At 34.3% G+C, this 24,780-nt stretch overlaps 1 protein-coding gene across 2 annotated transcripts; it reads right to left on the bottom strand.

The window, feature by feature from the left end:
* Positions 1–205: 205 nt before the first annotated feature.
* Positions 206–18,906, bottom strand: LOC128176382 (putative amine oxidase [copper-containing]). Of its 2 annotated transcripts, none has more exons than XM_052842663.1 (3): positions 18,825–18,906; positions 4,463–6,602; positions 206–1,480 (listed from the first exon to the last, which is right to left on the bottom strand). In XM_052842663.1, exons 1-3 carry the CDS (start codon positions 18,845–18,847, stop codon positions 1,160–1,162), a joined length of 2,484 nt encoding a protein of 827 aa, XP_052698623.1. In that variant the 5' UTR covers positions 18,848–18,906; the 3' UTR covers positions 206–1,159. The 2 variants fall into 2 exon arrangements, with proteins under 2 accessions (XP_052698623.1, XP_052698625.1); XM_052842665.1 differs by lacking the exon at positions 18,825–18,906 and adding an exon at positions 17,436–17,590.
* Between the last annotated feature and the right edge of the window lie 5,874 nt (positions 18,907–24,780).

Here is a 24,780-nt window from a genome sequence, read left to right as displayed (position 1 = left end):
CTTTTTCCGTTCTTATACGTTTACTCCAAGTTGCTGAACATCATATGTTATGGAAGGAAATATGAAGGGTAGGGGACATTCCTTTTGTAATCAATAAAATTATGTACTGGTAATTGACATGTATCTTTGATTAATCCTAACCACATTTCTCAAAGACGGTAATCACCAGTGTTATCAAATCATGATAAAATCAACAAATTAGAAATTTCAAGTCCAGACTTTAAGATTTATACATATTTTTTCAAAGTGTGTTAAGTGTCTGGATAAGAAAAATGTTAATGTACTTTTATAACGCACTTTGAAAAAAAAATCAAAGTGCGTTATAAACGCAGCTACATGTACTGAAATGCATTTCAAGACACACAACAATGTTTCATAAAAGTATATAAAGTACTCTTTCACTTTTCAAAAAAAAAAGTTGATTGTTGTAGAAAATATGATGAGACACCAAAAATTAATGTCTGCTTCCCCAATCACTCTCTGGATACATGTTCATTTCTGGGTTCATGATCATTTCTTTGTACTTTTAAAATAATAAACACGGATAAATGACGGATACAGACATGTATAATTCAATTGAAATAAAATACAAATGCATATTGTTAACTCTTTCTAAATTAACCTACTAAATGAGTACAAAATATATTATTATATACAGTGTATCAACTGATATATAATGCCTGTACATATAAAATTTGCGATTGAACATTCTTGTCTGACTTGCTCAATACTTCATTCACATTCATTAACAAGCGTACCATAACTTGATAAAAATACATTAAACGAGTTAAAATTCAAGCAAACAATATTTTTCTTTCTTGAAAAGTATCACTCTTCCATCGAACATGCAATCCATCTATATCTCGGTTTTACTTGATTTTAGCATTTTCTCAAATCAATAGTTTGTTTCTATTCAACCCCCTTCTACACAAACCCTTGACAAACTTAGTTAGTAAACTTTGAAGGTGACACTCTCGTTAAACAAATTGTTTTACAAAGAACACATCTCGGGAAATACTAGATAATTGACGCTTAGCACAGTCCGGATTTTTTCTAGCTAACATTGTAAAGGGTGAGAGGAGAAGTAGATTAGAAAACCTTACTTTTGAAAAAGTATGATAGTCACATTCTCAGATTTAACTGGTCAAATACTCATAATCTATACAGTCGTGGATTGACCATCGCCTGTCTCAAACAAAATGCTTGGATCCGCCTCCACCTTCTGTTGATAACTGTTTACAGGCGGTTTACACTGTAAATTCTCACTCTTCATTCCAGTCACTCGAACACCACTTTTTGGATTGTTGTAAATGTTTGGCTCTATCCTGACAGAGTCAAGTGATCCCATCGCTGGGTCTTCTGGGAAATAATTGTAGGGCAACAAGAAGAAGCTGAGGTCCATTCCAGGTGTGTGGGTGACGGGGAGATCCTCTGTGTGGGGAATGTGTTGGACACCCATACTCACCCAGGCAACCAAATCCTACAACGCAGTAACTGTTATGTAATGATTTCAAATATAACATGTCAATTTAGAGCATATAAAAATATGCCCCTTAATATTTTGTTGGTTTTTTATTTCATTTTATCCAATGCAAAAAGTTTAGGAATGAAAAGTGTTAGAGATTTACTCTTGCTAGCAGAGGATATTCCATTGTCAGTCTTATTACTCATATTAAACCGCTTAATGGTTCAGTTTGTCTGTACGATTGGTGTACAATGTGTGATTTTACAGTATGACACAGTGGTGATACAGCTGTCAGACAATGTTAGTCGAAACTTTAAAATTTATGAAATCAGCAATGAAAAATTCACGAAAAGCAGATAAAGAATTCACATGATGTTCACAAGAATTGTTAATTAACCTCATCCGTAGATTTCAAATTAAACGCGAGGATCGTTAATTCGCGCGAAAAGCACATATCGCTTTTTTTTTTAATCTCGCTTTTATTTTTCGGACAAAGGTAAACTACATGACAATATGATAACAATTCTGCGTTTGCGATTATATATTCTCGCGATTTGATGCAAAACGGTTGAATCTTAGACTTAGGTACTCGCGTAACATTATGAATCTTCAGCGATATGCGTGTCTCATGATTGCAAATGCTCTATAGAACTGGACAGAGACTGGAAAATTTTAAACAATTTGACTATGATATAGTCATAAATTTGCAATAAAGAGTGTATATTAATAAACGTCAAATTTAATATTTTTGACTGATAAGAAGCCCAATTCTTGGAGCGGAAAGGGGGAAATAAAATATTTGTTGTTGTATTAAAATAGTCCTAATTTTATATATTTTTGACCTTCTTTATCTTTAATTTATGAAATAAATCACCAATGAAAAAAATTGTGAAAACCTTGTACAAATTTTTTTTTTGTTTAGCGTCATAGCACATAAAATATGGCATGAATACTGGGTTGTTGGCTCAAATTTTCAAAACTACTTCAAAGAATGTAAATCTTTTTTGCATCAGAGTTGTAAAATGTAATAAAATTGTGTTTATGGGACACATATAGGGTGATTTAACCATGCATCGGACACATACCTTGGATCGGACAACTTTGTTTATAAATATACAAATAAATGTGCATGCGCTCATGTGTTGTTTCGTATATTCCTGAATTAGAACAAATGAACTTTATCATTATTAAGAATTAGACAGTCACATTGTCAAAGAAATAGCAATATAGACATCGTAAAATGACATCAAATACGCCATTATTGAAAATTTAGTTACGAAGATTTTACACTAAAGCATTATTTGAATGTTGTGCGTTTGATTGTGAATTAGTGAAAATGCACTCTCTGCCTAAAATAATTAGAAAGAAGTAAGTTTTGAAACAAAATTGGATTAAAATAAGTCCAAGAAATTTGAACAATTAATGTCAAGGTCATTATTGCACCATATGTTCATTTCACCAGTTAACCATGCATCGGACAGTTTTCACTGCATGATTTTCTCTTATAATATGGATATTATGTGCACATTCCTTGTGATATACTTTAAATGTGAAGTAAAATATAAATTTAAAAAATAATTGATACAAACATTTTCCTCAAACCACTTAAAAATCGAGTTTTACGGACAAACCCTTTTTAGTCCAAAGTTCCTGTAGGAGCTGGCACGATAAAGAACCCCTTATGATAAATATTCCTTTAAACAGAAGCACTAGTCTAAATTCCTATATGTAGATTTAAGGACTTACATTAAAAGAAATATGAATTGCAATTGAATAAATTAATATTTCCGAACCTTTGTATTTTTGCATTAAAACCAGAAAATGTTGTTATTTTTAATCTCTACTGTACTGCTATAGCTGTCCGATGCTTGGTAAATATTGTCCGATCCATGGTGAAATAGTTCAACGCTTCATTAATTTGCTTTATTTTCTACATTTTTAACAATTTCACAATTTTTTCTTCAATAATTAAGCAAGGGGAAAACCTGCAACTTTTAAAACAAGTTTTATTTATATTTGGACGATATTTGATGCGTGAACAAAGGGAAAAATCCAAAGGTGTCCGATGCATGGTGAAATCACCCTACATGAAAACGATATTTCCATTTGGCAATAATATCATCGCTGCCGAAATCCTGAGTTCGAACATCACCAAGGTTTCTTTTGTAGAAAACTAAGTCATGGTAAAGTGCGAATTAATGCACAGATGTTTGAATGATTCACGCCAATTGATGAATTGTATACACAAAGGACTATTGAATTCGTGTGAAGAACCCACTGAACCCACTAAGTATCAGAGGAGTATAATGTTGACAACCATTAAAAAAAACTTTTACGTTATTTATAGACGCTCGAGCCTTTAAAATTAACAGATTTTCAAATGACCTTGACCTTTGACCTTTATGTCATTTTGTTCGGCCAAGGTAGATGCTTCCATCCCAAGTGGTCCGAAGTCTATATGATATGAAATAAAAAAGTTGGAAGTGATTTTAAGGAAATTTAAACACTTTCAGGGGCAACAACTACTAGAAGGGGGCCTCAGACTCTTTCGGTATGAAAAGTTGAAAAACCCTTAAAAAAGTTTCACTAAAAGGGTCGCTCTATGGTGACCCGTGTGTGACGTTATTGGACTTGCATGAATGTATTGAGGAGCGATTTTATAAGTCTTATTTCATAGTAAGTTTATAAGTTATAAGTTTTGATAAGATTGCAAAATTCCCGACTGAATTGGAAATTCTGATATTTAGATTTTTTGATAAATAAATGTATCGGCGCCACTAGATCTTTTGAATCTCCGACCCTCTTGCTCTTGCATCCCCCGTCCAGACAGAATGTCGTGTACTCTTTAATACTCTTCGTATTTTTCTATGAATTATAATCTTTATTAATTGTTATTTGCTCTATTTGATGTTTGTATTGCCATTCGTAATATGTAGCATTGTGCAAGTGCGGGTAATGTTGGATTGTTCCTCTTTTCTTTCATTTCACAAAACTTACCTCATCAACAATAGACTCATCATCATTGAGGAATTCATCGAAGTTGACAACTGGTGACAACGCATCTAATCCACTATAAATAGTGCTACTTGTTCTTTCGTCTTCCTTACGCTTAGTGACCGCCATCTGGTAACGCATCCAGGCCATGGCCGGTTCATTACCCACATTTTCAGGCAACAGTTGCTTGCTCATTCCTCGATTTAGGAGTCTATATGACTTGGGAACACCGAACTTGTTATTTTTCAGATTGCTATAAAACAAATGATACTTAGGAGTATCGAAGTTAAATTTGTAAGCAGCTTCCATTTCTGACTTCTTTTCGGAAACAACAAACTGGCCTTGAGTAATTTTCGCATTTGGATTTGGATGAAATCGGTTAGGAGAGTCTGTAGTAGAGATATCTAATGTTCTGTAACGGTTCTGTGTCCCTTCAATGTCCAGATCCACCTTGTAGCTAAACATGTGGTGGTGGAGGTTCCCGTTGATATTGTCGCTGACTTGTACACCGAACTGTTTGGCGTTTGCAGTGAAAGGGGTAGCAAGAATGTAGCCTGTGGAGACTACTTTAACTTCAATGGCTCCAGTTTGATAAAATATGACGTCCAGGAGATAACTGTAATTAACCACAGCAAGAATCGACCTGAGGACTAATACATAATTTGGAACGCCCTCATACATTGTTCCATGAAAAGAAGAAAATGAATGATGTCTTCGAAGAGGCATTCCGGTGTTTAACTCGAACACACAGAATGCGTTTTTATAAGTAATTGGTTTATCAGAGGCTTCCATAACATGGGAAACATCCTTGAATGTTGCATGTGAGGGGCAGTCTACTCCAGGAACTAAGCCCTTATCCTGAGGACCAATCATAGCGGTCGAATCGAAATAGTTCGAAAACATCTGTGTAGGTTTATAACCAGAATAAAAGACGCTTACTTCTTGTAAAGCAAGTTCATACACAATTCTATCGTTCTGAAAACGAATGTCGTACAGTTGCGGGCCTCGAGTACTCGACATCCTGAAATCAAAGTCCCAGTTCATGTATTTCACGTGCTGACCTTTGACGCTGTATCGCTTGCCATCGGGTTCAATCAAAATTGGTGGACGTTGTTTTGACTCCGGAACCTCTGTGCCTCGTCTGTTTAGGGTTGAAAACAATGTTTCAGACATGACGGGGAATAACAAGTGTTTCTTTTGCAGTTTTCCCTCATCATATTGATTCACCAAAGATTCAAGGGTGTCAAATGTGTGCTCGTTGTACCAAATCTTCTCAATAGAATAATTCGGATCATCCATGTCAACTAAGACGGCAAAGTCGACTGGGTGTAAAATATAAAAATCAACAAACTGAGACATCCAGAACCAGTAAAGTCGCCTTTTACGGCCGCTGATTGCAGATGACATAGGTGAGATGTACTTGTAAATTAGACATGTACTTTCGCAGTTCGTAAGTGTTCCGCCAAAACTCTCGAGCAGAAGCTGACGAGCCTTTTTATCTGTCTCCTGTGTGATACTTTCCAAAGCCCCACCATAATCGGGACCGGTAATAGGCCGATATTGGAAAAGGATATCGTCTTTCCATATTGTATAATGGGTTGGTTTAGGTAGTGGAGTCACAACTATTTCCATAATCTTTTGAGTTTGCAAATCTCCACGGAATATGATGACCCGGGCTTGTCTTGGTGGTTTTTGTCCAGCACCACTGGCAAGATAAGAAACAGCATCCGCTTTGTTGGGAAGATGGAGCTCTGCTGTGAAGATGTAGGAAGATTTCACTCTGATATTTTCGGGTTTTGTTAGATTAAGATCCTTTTGTTTGTACAAAAATTCCATTAGTCCTTTTATTTCCTTAGATGTTAAATCGTGGAACATTGACGGATTGTCGGGTTCCGACAGGTCCACACTTTGACCCGATGAACAGGGTGGAATCTTCTCCATTTTCTTTACCACGGCCACTACTATCATAATAATCAATAAAAGAAATATTATAATACCCGCAGCGATCATTAAAATACGGAAACGTCCGATTGTTCTGCGGTGTTTCTCGAATTTTTCCTCATGGTGGATTTCTGGTTTATCATTGTTCTTGGTGTCAAATGGAATCTTTTCTTGGTCCCCATCCATGTCTGAGTCCGAATACCTGCAACAAAATAGCAAAGTTTGTATTGTAATACATAAAACGATGCTGTGTGTCATTTTCTATTTTGCAAAATAGCTATAACAATCTTATCGGACTGTCCTCGGTTTACACTGGAACATCATGTACAGTTATTTCACCAATTTTTATGTACAACTTGGAGTTTTTATTAGCGTATACTTAAGCAATTGTAACTAATGGAGCTTTCCCCTGAATTCAATCGCCATGGATTGGTTTACAATGCAAATCATATCCATTAAACGTTTTGAAAGTCTTTTTTTGTAGAACGCCGGATGGTATCCTGGTTCTAATGATCCTACCGGGCATACCACAACTTCATGATAAAAAGAAGATGGGTGGATAAGGCGTTTGAATGCTTTAGTATATATTAAGATACTGTAAAATTTAAAATATCAACAAATCTAATATATTTTTTTTAAATCATTCACAACAATTTATATTTAACATAACATCGATTTGTAACCCTTAAATAAGCTCATTTCTTGAAATATTTTGATAAAAACTGGAGTATGCCTATCAAAACCTCCAAATACCGACATTGTTTAGAACTTAGCATTTTCTTTTATAGAGTGGGCCTGGGCTCCATATTTTTGTTGAAGTCATTTAAACAACTCACTTTATTGTGACTAAACTAGCCCAGTGGTTAGAGCACCAACCATTAGGTAAGCTTTAGAGGTAGACCTTTTAGGTTGTGGGTTCGGTACCACCGTATCTTGGGGTAAAATGTTTATTAAAAATAAATTTTGTTGAAATATTAAAACTTAATTCGGTTAGACATTGTGGTTTGGTAAACTTGTATTACAACATGAAATAGATGTTATTGGAAAAAAAATTAAATTTGAAATTGTATTTTACGATTAAACTAAATGGGCAGTTGTGCTATCTTATTAACCCGATCTTCTTTACATTAAAAATTTCATGGTGAAAAAAGAGAATAGATAAAAAAGATAAAATAATTTTATCGAATACAACATAAAATGACTGCAAATAGTTTAATAGAATAAACAAATTCCGATTAACACATGTGAAAATTATGGAGGGTACTAGTAATCGTGTTCAAAAATCCAGACATGTAAACTTGTAAATCCGAATATGCAATCGTGTTGATATGTGAGCCTGAGTATGAATATGTGTAATTGATTATTCTGATCGTGTAACCTATAAAACTCGGGCATAAACACGTGTAAGATTTGACCCAATTCCTTCGCATGATGCACATTTTGCAACTTTATTGTTTACATTAGTTAATTAAGCCTTCAACTTTGCACACTTTCAATCCGTAGTTTCTGCATTTGTAACTTCAGGCTCGGCAAAAGCACATCTAACATGATACAAATTGACAAATGTAAACTCTACAAGTTTGTCGAATTTTGACATGACCTTATATGGCAACTGCCATGCTGCGGGAAAAGGCATGCCGTAATCGCCGGAATGGACGAAAATAAACATAATATTCAGCTATAAAGTTGCAATGAGCTTCCTTTTCTATGAAAAATACCGGTATTATTTTTAAAAAATTGAGGTATGATTAAAACTGGACCAAACAGGAAGAGGTTCACATATATATATATATATATATATATATATATATATATATATATATATATATATATATATATATATATATATATATATATAAATCGTTGCCGATGTGACGAATGCGCTAATTTCCGTAATATAATTCTCATGGTAATATAAAAGGAAATGCCTGATATCTTTATTTCTTTTCAAAAAATTGACATTTAATTTAAACTAGAATATAAGTTTTATTTAGAAATTAGACGGATCAAGAAATTTTCTAAGGGGATAAATATATTTTGAGCGGCATGGAGTTCGAAGACCGCCGTGAGGTCCCGTGTAACTCCATTGCTTCTGAATTCTAAGAATTTTGAGAGAGAATTTTTAACCGGGTTTCCGATTATTGAAATAGTAAAAATGGCGGGCGGGCGAGTGGCTGCCAAAAGGGTACATGTACCTTTATTGTACCGATAACTCCTCGAACCGTTTTAAAGATAAGAAGGTGTTTTTTGCAGATCAATTATACATAGATCAGAGGTATGCATTTTGCTAGGATTTTGATTTCTGATAATTTATGAAAAAATAGCAGCTGTTGAACTTTTTGGGCAAAAACATTGCACATAGAGTTCCTCATTTCTTTGGATAGGTAGTATTTATCCATTCAAGACTGACAAATGGATTATGGATACTGTTCACATAAAAGAAAACCGGTTTGCTGTCACATTGACAGCTTTACTCTTGTTATCTTTCTGAATTAGTTAAAATAAACAACCTGCAAAGATCTGGTAATTTTTCGCGGAAAAATTTGTTACTTTACATGTATTTATACCGAGCTCAGCGAGAGGCGGGCGAAGCCCGCCTCGCGAAGCGAGGATTAATGGTAACACGTATATATAAGAAAATCAGTGAAAATGAAATTTGAATCAGGGGTACTAAGGCCAAAAAAATATTTCTTCCAGTCCTGGGCGCCGCCATATTGGCAGCCATTTTGTTTTTAAAAAGTTATGTCGATCATTGATTCACTGGTACTTATCGATGTTTATTGCCCCTAAACTCCATTAAAATTTTCTAGTGTTTCAATAGAAAGTAATTTGAATTAAAAGAAATAAAAAGTTTAAATAGGACTGAAAATGTACCGGAAATAGGAACGGTGGACCCCGACCGATTATCGTGAGCATGATAAGTCCGGAAAGTAAAACACTTATCATGAAACACCGCAAACAAATGAAAGAATAGTTCTTGATGGTGGACCACATTACTCAGCAGAATGCAATGCTCATACAGAAACTCAAAGAACACGAACTTGTGCATTCTGCCTGGTATTTCAACAGCAAAGTGTTTGCAATCGACAAGAACGACCGTCGTACACATTTGATATATATGATGATATAAACAAAAAAATTCGAGCGGGATGTCCACGGTAGTAGTGTCGCATAAACGCATCGGGATCGAATCTGTTGCAGCGAAAGCTCGGACTCGGGATCGATGTCCCGTTTATTCCAGAAACCTGCTCCTTTGACATTTATTCTTGTTTTTAGACGGTGGCTATAAATAGCCACGGTCTATTGCTACGGTCCTGACCGGTGTCGTATAATTTAAGTCCGCCCTGTAAAATTGTCCGGGGCGGACCATAAATGTTAACATTTAAATCCGCCTGTGCTCTAAAAGGGTCCGGCCCGTATAAGAAAAGGTCCGCCTAACATAAAAGGTCCGGGGTACTGAATATATTTTTTCATTTGTATTTTTTTTTCAATTTCGAGTATTTTGTTATAAAATAAGTGGTACTGTTTTGTAATTCTTTAAAAGGAGTACTTACCCAAGGTGAGTTCGTAAACATCCATCACGATGTAAAATTAATGAAAATACATAATTTTACATGCAGTTAAAACTCACGTTAAAAACACAGTTAAAACCTGGGTTTTTTTTTATTTCAACATTAATATTGCCAGTCGATCTTATATAAACAGGAAATCAAACTGGTTGGTGTCACAAATTAAACAACGGCTTCATTCAGGTATACACACACACACCACCCTGCAGGTGTGAAGAGTTCACACCTTCAGGTGTTTGACTGTTTGAAACGATCATTGTATTAAACAATGGACATTTTCCTCTTTTTGCACATCTTTCCAACATGATACACGCTTAAAAACGTGACACGTTACAAAATCAAATATTTTTTTAAAGTTAAATACCGATACCTGCGAGCGGTACGTATTATTGTTATTTTTAATTTGCACTAGGGCACATGTGTAAGTTATGCTAATTATAATAAATTGTTCAATTCTTCGATCCTTTAATTTTTCCATAATGATATATTTGGATCAGACTTTTGCCTTTGTTGATATCAAAGAAGGGGAAGTATCCAAAGGAATTGATTTGTTCATAAGAAATTAAACACATGTAATATTAGCAAAGAGCCACATTTCTTCGGCTGTCTTAGCATTTTGTATCTTAAAAGAATTTAAGTTGATTCAGTTTAAAAATTTCTTAAAAAGAAAATATTTGTGTGAAAAGGGCAAATGTTGACACCCCGGTAAAATTTTATTTTAGATTCCTGCCTGGCGTAGTATAACTTCAATTTCACTCATAATTTCCTTATTTCCATGCCAATTTTTTATACATACTCCCAAAAAAGTGGGGGGGGACTCCATGGTAATTCAATTTTTTATATGTAAATTTAAGAAAATTAGTTGCTGCGAGAAAATTAGGGGGGGGGGGGGGGGGCTTTGCCCCCCCCCCCCTACGTGTCTGCAAAGCAAGAGTCAATATGAATATTGATTATCTGCATCCAGTATTTCATCAAGCGGATCTTCGGGGCAGATCTTATCTAGTGATGGTAAATTAGGGCCCTTTCCAACATGGAAGTCAGAGAGAGAGAGAGAGAGAGAGAGAGAGAGAGAGAGAGAGAGAGAGAGAGAGAGAGAGAGAGAGAGAGAGAGGGAGGGTAGAGACTTAATAAATTATACCAATACAAGCCTGCTTTTCTTAAATTAGCAAGGATGTTATTTTATAGGCAGTATACAAATAGATTTATATTTCTGCATAAAAACACGCTGTAACATTTCACAGGTTATAGCGAGCGCAGCTCGCCGGCGCGCAGCGCCGGCTAGCGAAGCGAGCTCTAAGAACCAGTGTGCGCGGGAAAAAGAACGAGTTAAACCTACAGTTCCTCAAACAAAATTTTTTGTCTACGTCCCATAATGCTCTCTAATGTTTTCACCCGTGGTGCTATGCCAAAAATGGCCGACTTATAACTCGTAATTTACGGTGACTTAAAGTTTGAAGACACGTTTTGAGTACCGCATATGCTTTGGCGAGACTCAAAAGATTTGTTACATGCTTCCATACCTTCGTATTGAGTCGAGAAACGTAAACAAAGACGAACAAAGTCATGGATGACGTCACAGTGCACTCGCGCTATATTTAGTAACTTTGTCACTTTCGGGAAACTCCTCGCCGTTTGAAATCAAGTGCGATTATGACGTCATTTTTTGCATGTCAAAAATCTTCAATCAAATGTCAACAATTTACAACGGTTAAATTTAAGAATGTGTTCAAACATAACAAAATTACACCCTGTTCATTTTATGCAACAATTATTGCGTGAAATCAGCTAACACCTTTTTACGAGTGCACTAAAATAACGATATTTCTAACATACGGGCCTATTTGATTATTTACTGTGGTCAGTCATTTTAAAAGAGGTCAAGATGAAACATTCACATGTAATTTTTTTTTATTAAGGTTATTAATACATTTTTTCAGTCCACAATATCTTTTATGCACTACACTGATAATAATGTCAAATCGCTCATGCCGTAATTTTTGCCTTATACAGGGTTACAGATATATACGGCATGTCGGTAATTATAGAATATGCTACATTTATTAAAAATGTAATAAATAAATAATATAATCATTAATATACCGTATAACGGGTATTTTTTACGTGCTGCTAATTTTTACGAGTTTTAAAAATCCGTAAAAATTAAACGCGTAAATTTTCACAGAAGTAAAAAAAAACACCGCACGTAAATTTTCTACATCGTACGTATGAGAGTAATGTTCATGACCTTCAGCTCAGTCCCTGACGGCTGTACATGTAGGCATATTTGAGCGTTTTTTGGTCACGTGGTGATAACTGTTCAGATCTTACTATTCAGTCTTGAGTATTTCGAGTTTGAGTCAAGCACATGGTGTACATCAATGATGATACCCATGCAGATAAATAGGAATAAGTAAAGTGTATATCACATATGAAATAAAGATAAATGTATAAACACAATAATTATTGATATGATATATTTGAAACATGTAAGGACAGAAATCAAACGACATCCATACATTCTGAAAAGGTCATTGTGATTGTTGTTACAAGGACCGATTTTTTTTTTATTCTGGCGATCATTTCACTTTGATGAAATGATATACAATTGTAATTGTATACACCGATTTTACTTATCATAACTTGGCCTAGATACAAGTTGAGTTTAAACAAAATTGTTAATGTGTCTTCATTCCCTGGCGTATCGTAGATCATGTGGGTGACGGAGTTAGGTTCATAAGTTATGATAGCACGTGTGATAAACGTCGTATTCAGAGGGCTTATTTGAATAATGATAAAAATATTTTTGTTAATAATTTTATAGATTATAACATTTCATGTTCGCCCGCCTCGCGAAGCGAGGATTAATGGTAACACGTATATATAAGAAAATCAGTGAAAAATGAAAGTTGAATCAGGGGTACTAAGGCCAAAAAAAATTTATTCCAGCCCTGGGCGCCGCCATATTTGCAGCCATTTTGTTTTAAAAAGTTAGTTCGATAATTGATTGACTGGTACTTATCGATGTTTATTGGCCCTAAACTCGATTAAAATGCTCCGGCGTTTCAATAGAAGGTAATTTGAATTAAAAGTAATAAAAAAGGCCACCAGATAAGTTTCAATAGCGCGACAATCAAGAAACACGACATAGTTCTTGTATATCTTATCAAATTATCAGATGAAAAATAAAAACATTCACATCAAGGAACTGATCTTTTAGATACTAAATAAAGTATTCATTTTTTTACCGCGGCGCGCCGGCGCGAAGCGAGCTCTACCGGCAAGGCGTGTGAAAAATTCGGACTAGTTGAACATTCATTCAACGGATTTTTTTGGCGTCAGTAAATCGGACCAGTAATGCCTTGTTTTAATCGTCCCAGTAATTCCCTGAAAATATGGTTTCCCATTTCACACTCTCACGAGAACAAGATAAAAGACTTTGTACATTGTACATCATGCATTGTAAATAAAATAATTCCATTACATAAGACTAACAGAGTTGTCGTTCCTTCGAGTGACGTCACAATGGATTTCTTGCACATTGATCCCACAGAATTTTTCGGCGTCAGTAAATTTCGACCCACAATGCAATTTATCAATGTCGGACGATCTCACTAGACTTGATACCTTCTCGCGAGAATCAAAGTAGAACTGTTGAGAAACAGATAAATTGTGTAATTTCCAGAACATCATGCGTTTTAAGTAAACAAAACAGTATGTTTTACGGTGTAACCGTTTGGAGGACGAAGCCAATATAAACGGGGCTAGATCAGTAGATGCCCTTTTAATCATCTCTGGCATCATAAATTGTTTTGTTGGGACTCTAATCTTATTGCTTATTAAATTTGTTCAAGCCCGGCCCTGATATGCTATAGACTATATAGTCTGCCCCAGGTTACTGTCTCCATCACATTTTGACAATGTTATAGAAACGTACACAGCCAAAGAAATACAATTGAAATCCTTCATTAAAACATCTTTTTTTTTACTCATAGATTTTCTCAGGAAAGAAAAATTTATCATTTGCAATACAATAAAACCTAAAAACGAAATTTCAAATTGAAAGTCGTCTTTGGTGTTTTCATATAGTTATCAGAAAGCAAATTTAATTCAAATACATGATGTTATATTTTAATAACAATGAATTAAAACTGATTCAATGTTGAAACACGTTTTTTGTCCAATTAGATGTCCTGAAATTCAAGTGATCGGATCTAATGCAACTGTTGAAAGTTGTAGGAAACGAAAATTTGTTTTCTTAAGTAGGAATTAATTTTTCAAGAACACACTAGGTAAGTTTGAATGTATTTATCACTCATTAAACAAAGCTGATAAATTATCACCAAACGTGAAGTTAGTACGAGATTCAAATTCAACATGGATGCCTGTGATGTCACTGCGCGTGAAGTTATTCTTTTTTCCTCCATCTTGGAAAAGTTTTTCAACTTCATAAGTATAGAGTGTAATTTCTATTTTTAGACATATGTACACGTGTTGTCTATAGGGAGAGCTTCGCCCTCTATTTATATATTACTTTTATTTTGTTGTGCAAGTGAACGATAAATATTAACACAATCTTCAATAATAATAATTTAAAAAAAAAAAACAGCGCATATTTTTGTGCGCCGTAAATTGAAGTTTTTTATTATGGAAGGCACTAGCTCCTAAGTAGTCCATCCGAATTTTTTTCAGACCAGGAGCTACAGACCTGCAACTAGTTCACAAGTGGCTGTAAAGCTGTATTATAATAGCTCTCCAGAAAATTTTTATCAACCAACTTCACAAATTGAGTCTGTATTGAACCGACATTCAGGACATCATACTCATATCCCGTAATAATTGCTTGAAATAAAAAAAATGCCAATTTTTACCTGCATAATAGGTTTTTTCCCTTTATATTGCCGACAATGCAATGAAACATTTCCTAAAATAATTTATACACATTTTAATTTCACGACAGTTAACCTTACCTTTGGAATTTTTATTTATTTATTCTTTTTAAAGAGAGTGTCGCTTCTTATGTCTCATATTAATCACATTCTCAAAACCAATGCCTTTAAATAGTTTGTTTTTCTTATCGATAACTTTGCAGCTCAGCTGGCCGACCCCGTATAATTTTTCGCAGGGGGGGGGGGTGTTCTTGTCCAAACTTTATGGTAGCGGCGATAAGGATGCTTTTGGAGATATTTTCTTAATTCAGCCGAGGCCTATACTTTAACAATTTGTTGCATGTACTCTAATAAAAATGCATATATATCTCTATACACGTGTATTCAAACAAAGTCATTAAATGTATTTTTTTCAGTTCTAAGAAGATATCTGAAGCCGATCGAATTCTTCACTCGCATCTTTTATACATTCTCTTGAAAAAAATGTATACACCAATCTCATAATTTAATTTTCCGAAAATAATACTTTCTAAGAAATGTTGTTATTCAGAGATAATTATTATTATAGGCCTACCTAATTTTTTTTTTTATTTACTCCGTCCCTATTCCCGCGATTACGGCATGCCTTTACCTGCAGCTGGCCTTTTTCTAACGGTGACGTCACTGTTTCCATATATGGTCATGTCAAAATTCGACAAACTTGTTGCTAGCGCTCTCGAGCGCTAGCAACTACGTTAGTCTTTTTCACTCGACTCCATAGTAGGGAATTCTGGGAGTACTGTACTACTGTACATAAACTGTACCATTTTGTAGATTTGTGTTTTATTGTACATGTCGAAAAGTAACAGTAGCTTATGTCTTATAATGCATAGTTATTTTCAATATTAAAATAAATAGCTAGCTTTATCTTAAATTTCTTCAAGCTCGGAAAACAACTTCGGATATATTTTCCGAGCTTGACGGAAAGGCCCGAGAAGATACGATTGCAACAAAACAGTACCAATGGTTCTTGAAAATTTTCACTTCGAAATTGAAGTAGATACATAATGATTAAGACACAGTCAGTGAGCTGCATGTATGTCATGCCTCTAGATTCACAGTTCTAAACTGAGACCCCACTCCAGTACAATTCCAGTACACCACTTTGCCTTCCTATTTAATTAATCGATTCAGAAATATAAACCAATGTTTTAGAAATCTGCTTCTGTGTCTTATGATGGCTACAGCGCTAGCTCACCAATCTTTTTAAAAGATAAGCTTGTAGACTTTACATTAAATGTAGTCTCGTTCAAGCAGACGCTCGGCTGTCTCCGTAAATCTCTGACGAGCAGAGACTATCTGCTCGTCGGAGATTTACGGAGACAGCCGAGCGTCTGGTTGAACGAGACTACATTAAATGTAATTGTCAATTTGTAACATGTCATCCGTGATATTTCAGAAAACGGAAATACAAATGCAAGGATTACAGATGGAAAGTGTGTATTATAGTAGCAGGTTAAATGTAAATAACAAACAGCATTTTACAGCTGCAATTAAGCATCTGTAGGAAAATTAGATTGAAGGCCTGTGGGGTCAACTCTAAAGTGTTTATCCCTGAGTTTTTTTTAGGTTATATGATCAAAATTACACTCATTCATACTCAGGCTCACACATCAACATGATTGCATATTTGGATTTACAAGTTTACATGTTTGGATTTTTGAACACGATTACCCTCCATAGAAAATAAATGCACGCTCCCTCCCCCTGCAGCGGAAAATATAAACATTCCATTTCCAGTACCTTATTTATGGCTGAAATAAAGAGACACCATACAAAATTTATTTTATCAAGCTAATCTTAGTCTCAAAATCTCGCAAGTTCTGTCTTAACGTCATAGAAACGATCTATTTTGTATAACTCTTTTGAAGAAAAAAATATGCGACGTACTAGTATTTATTGTAGCTATTAATAGTTATCAGAACAATTCAAAACATATGTGGCACAAATCTGCAGAATCAGGACTCATGGGTTTAAAATAAGTAGGTCGACATATTTTTTTCTTAACAACTACACGCTGCAATAGGCATGTGAATTGCCTACCTAGGATCACAGTTACAGTAAATTGGTCCTAATAAAATGTTCGGTCGTTCATGGTTTTAAAGAAATGTTTGATCGTAAACGTTATGAAAAAAAACGTGTACCTCAGACACATGCATGTATTTACAACATTTGATAAGTTTTTGTCAATTTTATTCGTCACTTCGTTTGAAGCGACCACAAATGTGTCCAACTCATGATCAAGATAAAATAAGTAAATTTACTCTGTACTTTGAGCGCTATTGAGATAAAAACCAAACAAATTTTCATTTACTCGCCAAGTTAAACAAAACTTTATCATTGCTGCTAGCTTGGACGTGAAAAAGATCACGTTTTAAAAAATCTACGTAATAATAAAATACCACGGTATTTGAATTCAGCTGATGACGATACATGTAGTTTTGGTATTTATCTTTATGGTGCAAACATATGTTACTACATGTACCATTACCCGCTTATTCCTGAAAAATGATATGAAATGAAAGCTTGGCTGAACCTTACCTTTCCAAGAAAGCAAAATCCTATGTAAGTTTACTTATGTAATGCGCATGATCACAAATATAGAATACACTTACGGCCGACGAGTGATTCAACGGGTAAATAAAGTGTGTGATAAAGTGTGTGCTTTGTTATCTCTCAAATATTGAAGCAGATCTCGTTAGCCGTAATAAAATCGATGATAACGGGTTAGTCGTGGAGGGTATATCCTAAAATTGGGGAAACGGTCCCGTGTAGCATATATCTTGATAAAAAAATCCAATTTACTCACAACTTCCAAGTCCTCGTCTATTGTAAACACAGTATGGTTACTCATAAAGGCGAAGCTCTCACCTGCTCCTTGACCTATACACACCGACACTTTTTGCCGAGGGATTTGCCCCCTCAAGACCTCTCATTAATTTTCGCTTTTTTGACGTGTTTAAAGCAGAAGTGTTAATTTAAACCAACACTTTTGTATAACATTGTTTCTATTGGTATATTTTCTTTAAAAAATATTTTATTGCATTAGCCGAATTGTAATCGAACGTATAAGTATAGATACATGTATATAAATGTACTTCAAGTTCCGACTTTATTGAATATTAAGGTAAATCTTCTCCATAATATGAGATTTACAAATATATTATATCATGCGAGGATTTCTTCTTTCAAATTTAAGATACTTCAAATATATTAAATATTAATCTTGATATCAGAAAAAATTCTAAATTTCTTAAAACGTCTCTTAATTAATCGTGTTAATGGTAATATATCGGTAACATGATATTCCTGAACAATGTCTGGCAAATACAACTGTCATTTTTTTCTATAGGTTCAAATGCGTTTTAAATTTACACAGGTACGGAATATTAAGCCGACAAAGATAAAACCCACGCCAAGTAAAGACGTCTAAATGTTGCCCCGACCTCAAAGATTTTGGGCATGTGTTTAAATTAAACAAATGGCTGGACCTCTTGATGCAATGGATAATGCTTAAGAAACAAATCAAATAAAGTAATTTAGTCTGAACATGACATCGCAATGACACTTAGAGCATAGATGAAGTGCCAAATCATAAACAATGGGTGCTATTCTCAATTAACAATTTTACCCCATGTAAAATAAAGTTTCTACCTACAAAAATCCAATTTGAGAGAAAAAACTTGTCCGAAGGGACTTCCATATTTGAGAGTCTAATGCAAAAGCAATCAATACCACTTATATACATGTAAATAAATCCATGTACATAGATTCCAATTAAAAATTAAAGTATCATCGTGATCAAACAACATTTACCATTGACAAGGGCACTAGGAAGTGTGATCAGACTTCTATTGTTAATCAACAGTAAATGGCGAACAGGGATTAGGTATAGTTGTTCAGGGTTTAAATTCTGTGTATGTTTGTTACCTCTCACGGCTTCTTCTCCTCATCGTGTTTCAGTGCGTTCACCTCACCAAGTACGTACGGAAGCCCATTTCGCACCTGTCAAATCTTTCTCTTATGAATTCCCGGACTACTTAAAATGAACATAAATTCTGAATTCTTTATTCAAAATAAATCATTGAAAACTTTTTTTTTATTATGGAAAACCGTGAACAAATTTTAACGATTTTTCAAAATGGATTTTTATTTTACATCATAAATGGTTACCCGTAAAGATTTTTAAGTGAAAGGGGTGAACATATATATATAGGTCATGATTTGCAAAACAAATTGTTATTTCATGAATCTTGTTTAAAATCGACGGATTTTTTTTTTTTAAGAAAGGGTGTTATTTCTCCACAATAAATTGCCAGAAATAAAAATTTATTTAAATACCAAATGATTTAAATCCACTTCATGTCCTGAAATATAAGAACATATACATGTAATTAATCTCTCTCTCTCTCTCTCTCTCTCTCTCTCTCTCTCTCTCTCTTTCTCACATACACACATACACACACACACTTGACTATAGTCTGTCCCAAGTTATTGCTTCCATCGCTTTTTGATAACTTTTAATAATACTGAAGTACTGATGGGAGTTGATTTTATCGATTATCATTTATTTTAAAATCAACTTATCTTGCGTGGCAATTAGTTTCTAGTCAGTATTTAAGGTGCTTGGTCCGATTTAATATCAAATTTTATGCACGCTTTTAAACAATGGGTATGCTTAGTATATGCATAATAATAGACATTGCAGTAGTTTTACCCGTCAGTTATGCCAAATTCAATGAAGAAAAATACGTACAAAATTTGCTAACAAAACAAACGACTTTAAGGTATTCAATGTATAACGACCACATTTTGTACCTAATAAATGAATGGTCCAATATTCTTAATCATGATATCATTTTGAAGGTATTATCAAATAAAAATACTCCACCAAAGGAATTTTCAAAATTTTGATTATGGTCCAACTAATCACACCTGGAATTTTGCATTGAAGTCTATGGGCAACGTATGTTATCGTAAGATATTGTAAAAAGTAACTTAAAATTCGCAAAACTCTCTTGGTTAATACATGCATAAACTTTCTCTTTATTAAAATATGAAATAAAACGAATCATTTACCGCAGATTTTTTGACGAAATTAAAATTTCTTTTTTTTTGTCATCAAGGGGAGATAACTCTTTAAAAAAAATAAGGTGCAAAAAGACCGGCTCCCTATATGTTGTCTGTCATGCGAATTTGGTTCATTTCTCTTTCATAGCTATCTAGAAATACATATTTAACTAGTTTAAAATGGTTTTAAATTGTTCAATATCCCTCCATTATACATTGAATACCTTAAAAGGTCCGGCGTTATTTCGCCTCATGTTAAATTTCCCTGACGACGAGACGGGTATGGTTGTATTACGAATATGACATCGCTTTAAATAAAGGTCGAAATGATCAGACAAATTACAAATAAACAAGTGTACGTTTTGTACGCTAATATTTCTGAAGTCTGCTTTCTTTACAATCGATGCATAGCATGCGGGTTGAATAACCCCAATCATTCGGGGGACGAAACCAAGCGGTTTCATTTTTTAAACATTCCCGTGATGCGTTTTGGTTTGTTTTTTCGTTTGCCCCAAAAAAATTATTTTTATTTACTTTGAATATTTCTTACTTTGAAAGGAGACTGATTCTGCTGGTGTAAATAGGCGAAAGTCCATAACTTTCAATAATAAATGATTTGTATGGGAAAAAAATTTGATACTGTAATAACAAAAAAATCGGATAGAGCAGCTTTAAATTACGCACTTTTTTATAATATAAATTTTAATTAGACTTTTCAGACAAGATTTTAAAGAAACCCCATAGGAATCATGTTGTGTAATATTTAAAGATAGATTTCAAACTATGTATTAGTAATCGCGGAACAATTCTAAAAATTGTATGGATCCAAGCACTATTGATATTGAACTCCAGTCTCGTTCAACCAGACGTTCAACTGTCTCCGTTAATCTCCGTCAAACAAGAGAGCCTCTCTGTTTGTCGGAGATTTACGGAGACAGCCGAGCTTTTGGTTGAACGAGATTTTATTAAACTCTGGCGTAGGAATACATGAGACTACATAAATATCTAAATTGTTCGTATTATATAAAATCTTACTATTTTCAAAGTGTTCATAAGTTTCCTTGAAAAACAATGCTTCAGCATACATTACAGCGAATTTTTCTATTATATTCAAGAACTAAATTCTTGTCAGCGGTAATGATTTGTGCTTAGGTCCAAACACTGTTTCACTCTTGGTTTGCGAGAGTGACTGCATAGGAGAGTTGATTAAAATCAATTCCCAAAAATGAACATACCTGTGAAACAGAGACATAAATAACAGAGATTGGCAACTCGGTCATTAGCGGGTAATTACCGAAATGCCCGCGATTTACCGAAATGCCTTTGAAAAACCGAAAGGCCCTTCAAAAATACCGAAATACCCATTATATCATCATGAAATAGGGATTTTACGATACCTTATAAATACCTATGCATGATACAGAAGACCGCGGAACATTAACTAGCAAGATTGGAAATATACAGCTTACGTCAGTTTCACTTGTTACAGTCAAAACATTTGAAATGGGCGGGGACAAATTGACACGCGGACGTCTGAGAAAACATTGGATTGAAACTGTAGTTATAGGAAATGTATTTTCAATCCACCTCAGCATTTCTAACTTGCATACCAATGTAAAGCGATCGAAAAACATTAAAACATTTTAATTAGTATCAGAAAAGCGGATGAAAAACATTTTATTTCATCAATAAGTATATACATGTAATTAGCAAATGTGAAAAGATACCAATTCGGAGATATCATACGCAGGGCAAAGCATTGTTCGATGACTTCTTATATGAAACATTTTATATATTCTATTATTGGATATAATTTTAATCTTATAAATGGGAACTTTGATTGTTCTTCTCTTTGAATAAACCCGGTTTCAATTATGGCCCACTTGATATCAGACTTCTGACGACTGATTCTGAAGTCTTCGGACAATGCCTTGCCTTGCGTGTTATCTCTCCCGAATTGAGATCTTCTCACATTTCAATTGCATCTTTTACGTGTACAGTACCGATCAGACCCAACTTAACAGAAAGTAAACCCCAACTAAACCCTGGGTTTACTTTCTGGGTTTACTCTGGGTTTACTAGAGTGGACCCAGAGTAAACCAAGAGTAAACCCCAAGTAAACCCAGAGAGTAAACCCCGATCAGAAGTATACCCCTGAAAGCAGACACTACATGTGTATTCGGAATATACAAGGGGCAGGAATCACAGGCAGTAGGTCGATAAGATAAAATACAAGTCTGCTTCACACTTCAGTGCGTATAGTTGACTCCAAAAGCAATTCTTGAGTAAACCCCGAGTAAACCCAAAGTAACCCCAAGTGGACCAAAGTTTTCAAAAAGTAAACCCAAAGTAATCCCTGAAAGTAAACCCGGGGTTTAGTTGGGGTTTACTTTGGTATTAGGTTGGGTCTGATCGGTACAGTATGTGTATATTTTTTAAAATCGTCCACATGTGCTGAATGAATATTTTGGGATCGACGGACTATAGACCTAATTTATAATCGGAAAATCAGACCAGGCAACGTCTAGAGCTCTCTATTCGGATCATATTTATATAGCTGCAGGAATGAACAACTGCCAAGTAATGCAAACGTAAACAAAATTGCATTGCTTAAAATAAAAGTTTCACTAAGTACCGGGTATTTCAATGTTTAATCAGAGACATAAATAACATATTACTTATGTCTCTGGTTAATGTATTTTAATTTTAAATGTCGTCAGTCGTACGGGTTTTTTTTCCATCTCAATGATACTGTATTGTCTGTATGATTTAAGATCGTATAGAACACCGAATATTCAATTTGATGTAAGTATATACATCATATTTGAAATATAAAAATACTCATAAAACACATGAATCGCTTTCACTAACTGCGTACGTTATGCTGATATGCCAGCAATACCATATAAGAAAATTAAGTAAATGTTTCGCAATTCGTATACATTTGATTTTTTCCGTTCCAAAATATCTTCATTGATACATCAGTTAACAGGAACGAAATCAAATAAACAATTGTGTTATTTATTTATTTTGGTTCGTAGCTCAAAAACAACGAATATATAGCGGAAATCCTGTTGTTTTCGCACGTTACACTGGTTAAGGTGGCTCTATACACCCACAGTTTATTCCAATTTTCAATAGAAGACCACAAAACATGTACTTATCAAATTTTAAAATGATGATGGATGATAAGTATTATAAAAGAATTTTCAAATGTGTTTTCGTGTTTTTGTAAAATAATTTTTAAAAAGTTAACTATTAAGAAATTGAGAGAATTTGTTTTGTCATATGATGGATATTTCCTTCGGACACCTAAAAATAAATATAATACCTCTTAACATTCATTTATTATTGCAATTTTTTTTAGTATTTCCCCAAAACATAATTTTCCATATTTTCTTACTCTGTTGACAAATCATCTTAAAAAGCTGCTTGATGTTATAAGAAAATGTATTTTATAACTGTGACATGAAATATTTGAATAAAAATCATTGCAAATAAACACAAAAAATATTTTAAATTTTATTTGGTATGAAAATCCCTCAGGTAAGAGTTATCGTTCCTAAGTCCCAAGGCCCAAACATCTTGGGGACTTTTCATTTCTGAGTTAAAGAAAATTTCCTAAATATCACGATTGAATGATAAATACATACATATTTCATTATAGGCCTATATAAGTGAATTTATTCGCTTTAATGCAAAACTAAGTCAAATAAATAAAGGGGAAAATTAACTAATAGGATTTATGTATCTCAACCTGAGAGAAATTCAAAGCCACCCTCACATTCCCTTATGATGGTTAGGAACATCTGTCAATATTAATATGGATTAAAGTATATTATAATTAAAATACTTTCACTGTATTCAACCAAAAAATACGTTTTCGAAAATTTTGGAAAGTTAAAAACTTTATTGTCCTCAACGGGATTCGAACTCATGACGTACAAGTTTATAGTGAACCCACTATAGTCTGTCCCAAGATATTTTTGCCGCATATTTTCTTAAATTATTCAATATTTATAAATACCTCTTGGTTCAGACGATGTTCATTCAATAGTATGAAAAAATCCCAAGATTTCCCCTTTGAAACGCCCCCTCTAGCTTGTCGGGTATCAGTACACGGCTAAAAATAAAAAGTCTACGAGGTTTTTCCATTGCCAAGAAGATGAAGACGCCCGGATGATAACGTTGAAAAATTGCGCGAGGGGTCCCGAGTATTTCCGAATGGAGAAAAGATGTCAACATTCCCCATTATAAATCTCCGTAGGAAATCTGTTTTCGTTCCTGTGAATTTTTACGAGGGAAAAATGATAATGTGTGAATGAAGTTATCTTGGGAATTTTCCCTTCCATCGATTTTAATTGCACTTCAGTCACAGGTATGTGTATTTTTATTAAAAATCGTTCAAATATGCAGCAAAAATATCTTGGGACAGACTATAACGCACTGAGCTACGCTGTAAGATATCGAAAATCGGAAAGAAACTTTTTAAATCAAAGTACTGAAGTATTGACGGGAGTTGATTTTATCGCTTATCATTTATTCAAAATCAACGATATGTGATTTTGCATGGCAAGAAGTATCAGTGATCGAAATATTTCTGAAAAATTGTATGGATCCAGGCAAGATTGAACTGTTGTCTTGTTCAACCAAACGCTCGGCTGTCTCCGTTTATCCCCGACAAGCACGAGCGACTCTTTTTGTCGGATATTAACGGAGACAGCCAAGCGTCTGGTTGAACGAGACTACATTGAACTCTAGCGTAGGAATACATACGACTTTAAAAAATATCAAAACTGTTTGTACAATTTAAAAT

This window comes from Crassostrea angulata, chromosome 3 (assembly GCF_025612915.1).
Source record: "Crassostrea angulata isolate pt1a10 chromosome 3, ASM2561291v2, whole genome shotgun sequence".
Taxonomy (NCBI): Eukaryota; Metazoa; Mollusca; class Bivalvia; order Ostreida; family Ostreidae; genus Magallana; species Magallana angulata.
This window is presented reverse-complemented; position numbering and strand designations above follow the sequence as displayed.

What these genes read in the sequence shown, in the direction of transcription:
- LOC128176382 (XM_052842663.1), bottom strand. Translation starts at nt 18,847, where the DNA reads ATGAGGAGAAGAAGCCGTGAGAG. An exon ending in AGGAGAAGAAGCCGTGAGAG is followed by an intron (nt 6,603 to 18,824) that starts GTAACAAACATA and finishes ATTTTGTTGCAG; the next exon opens with GTATTCGGACTCAGACATGG. An exon ending in ATGAGTCTATTGTTGATGAG is followed by an intron (nt 1,481 to 4,462) that starts GTAAGTTTTGTG and finishes ACTGCGTTGTAG; the next exon opens with GATTTGGTTGCCTGGGTGAG.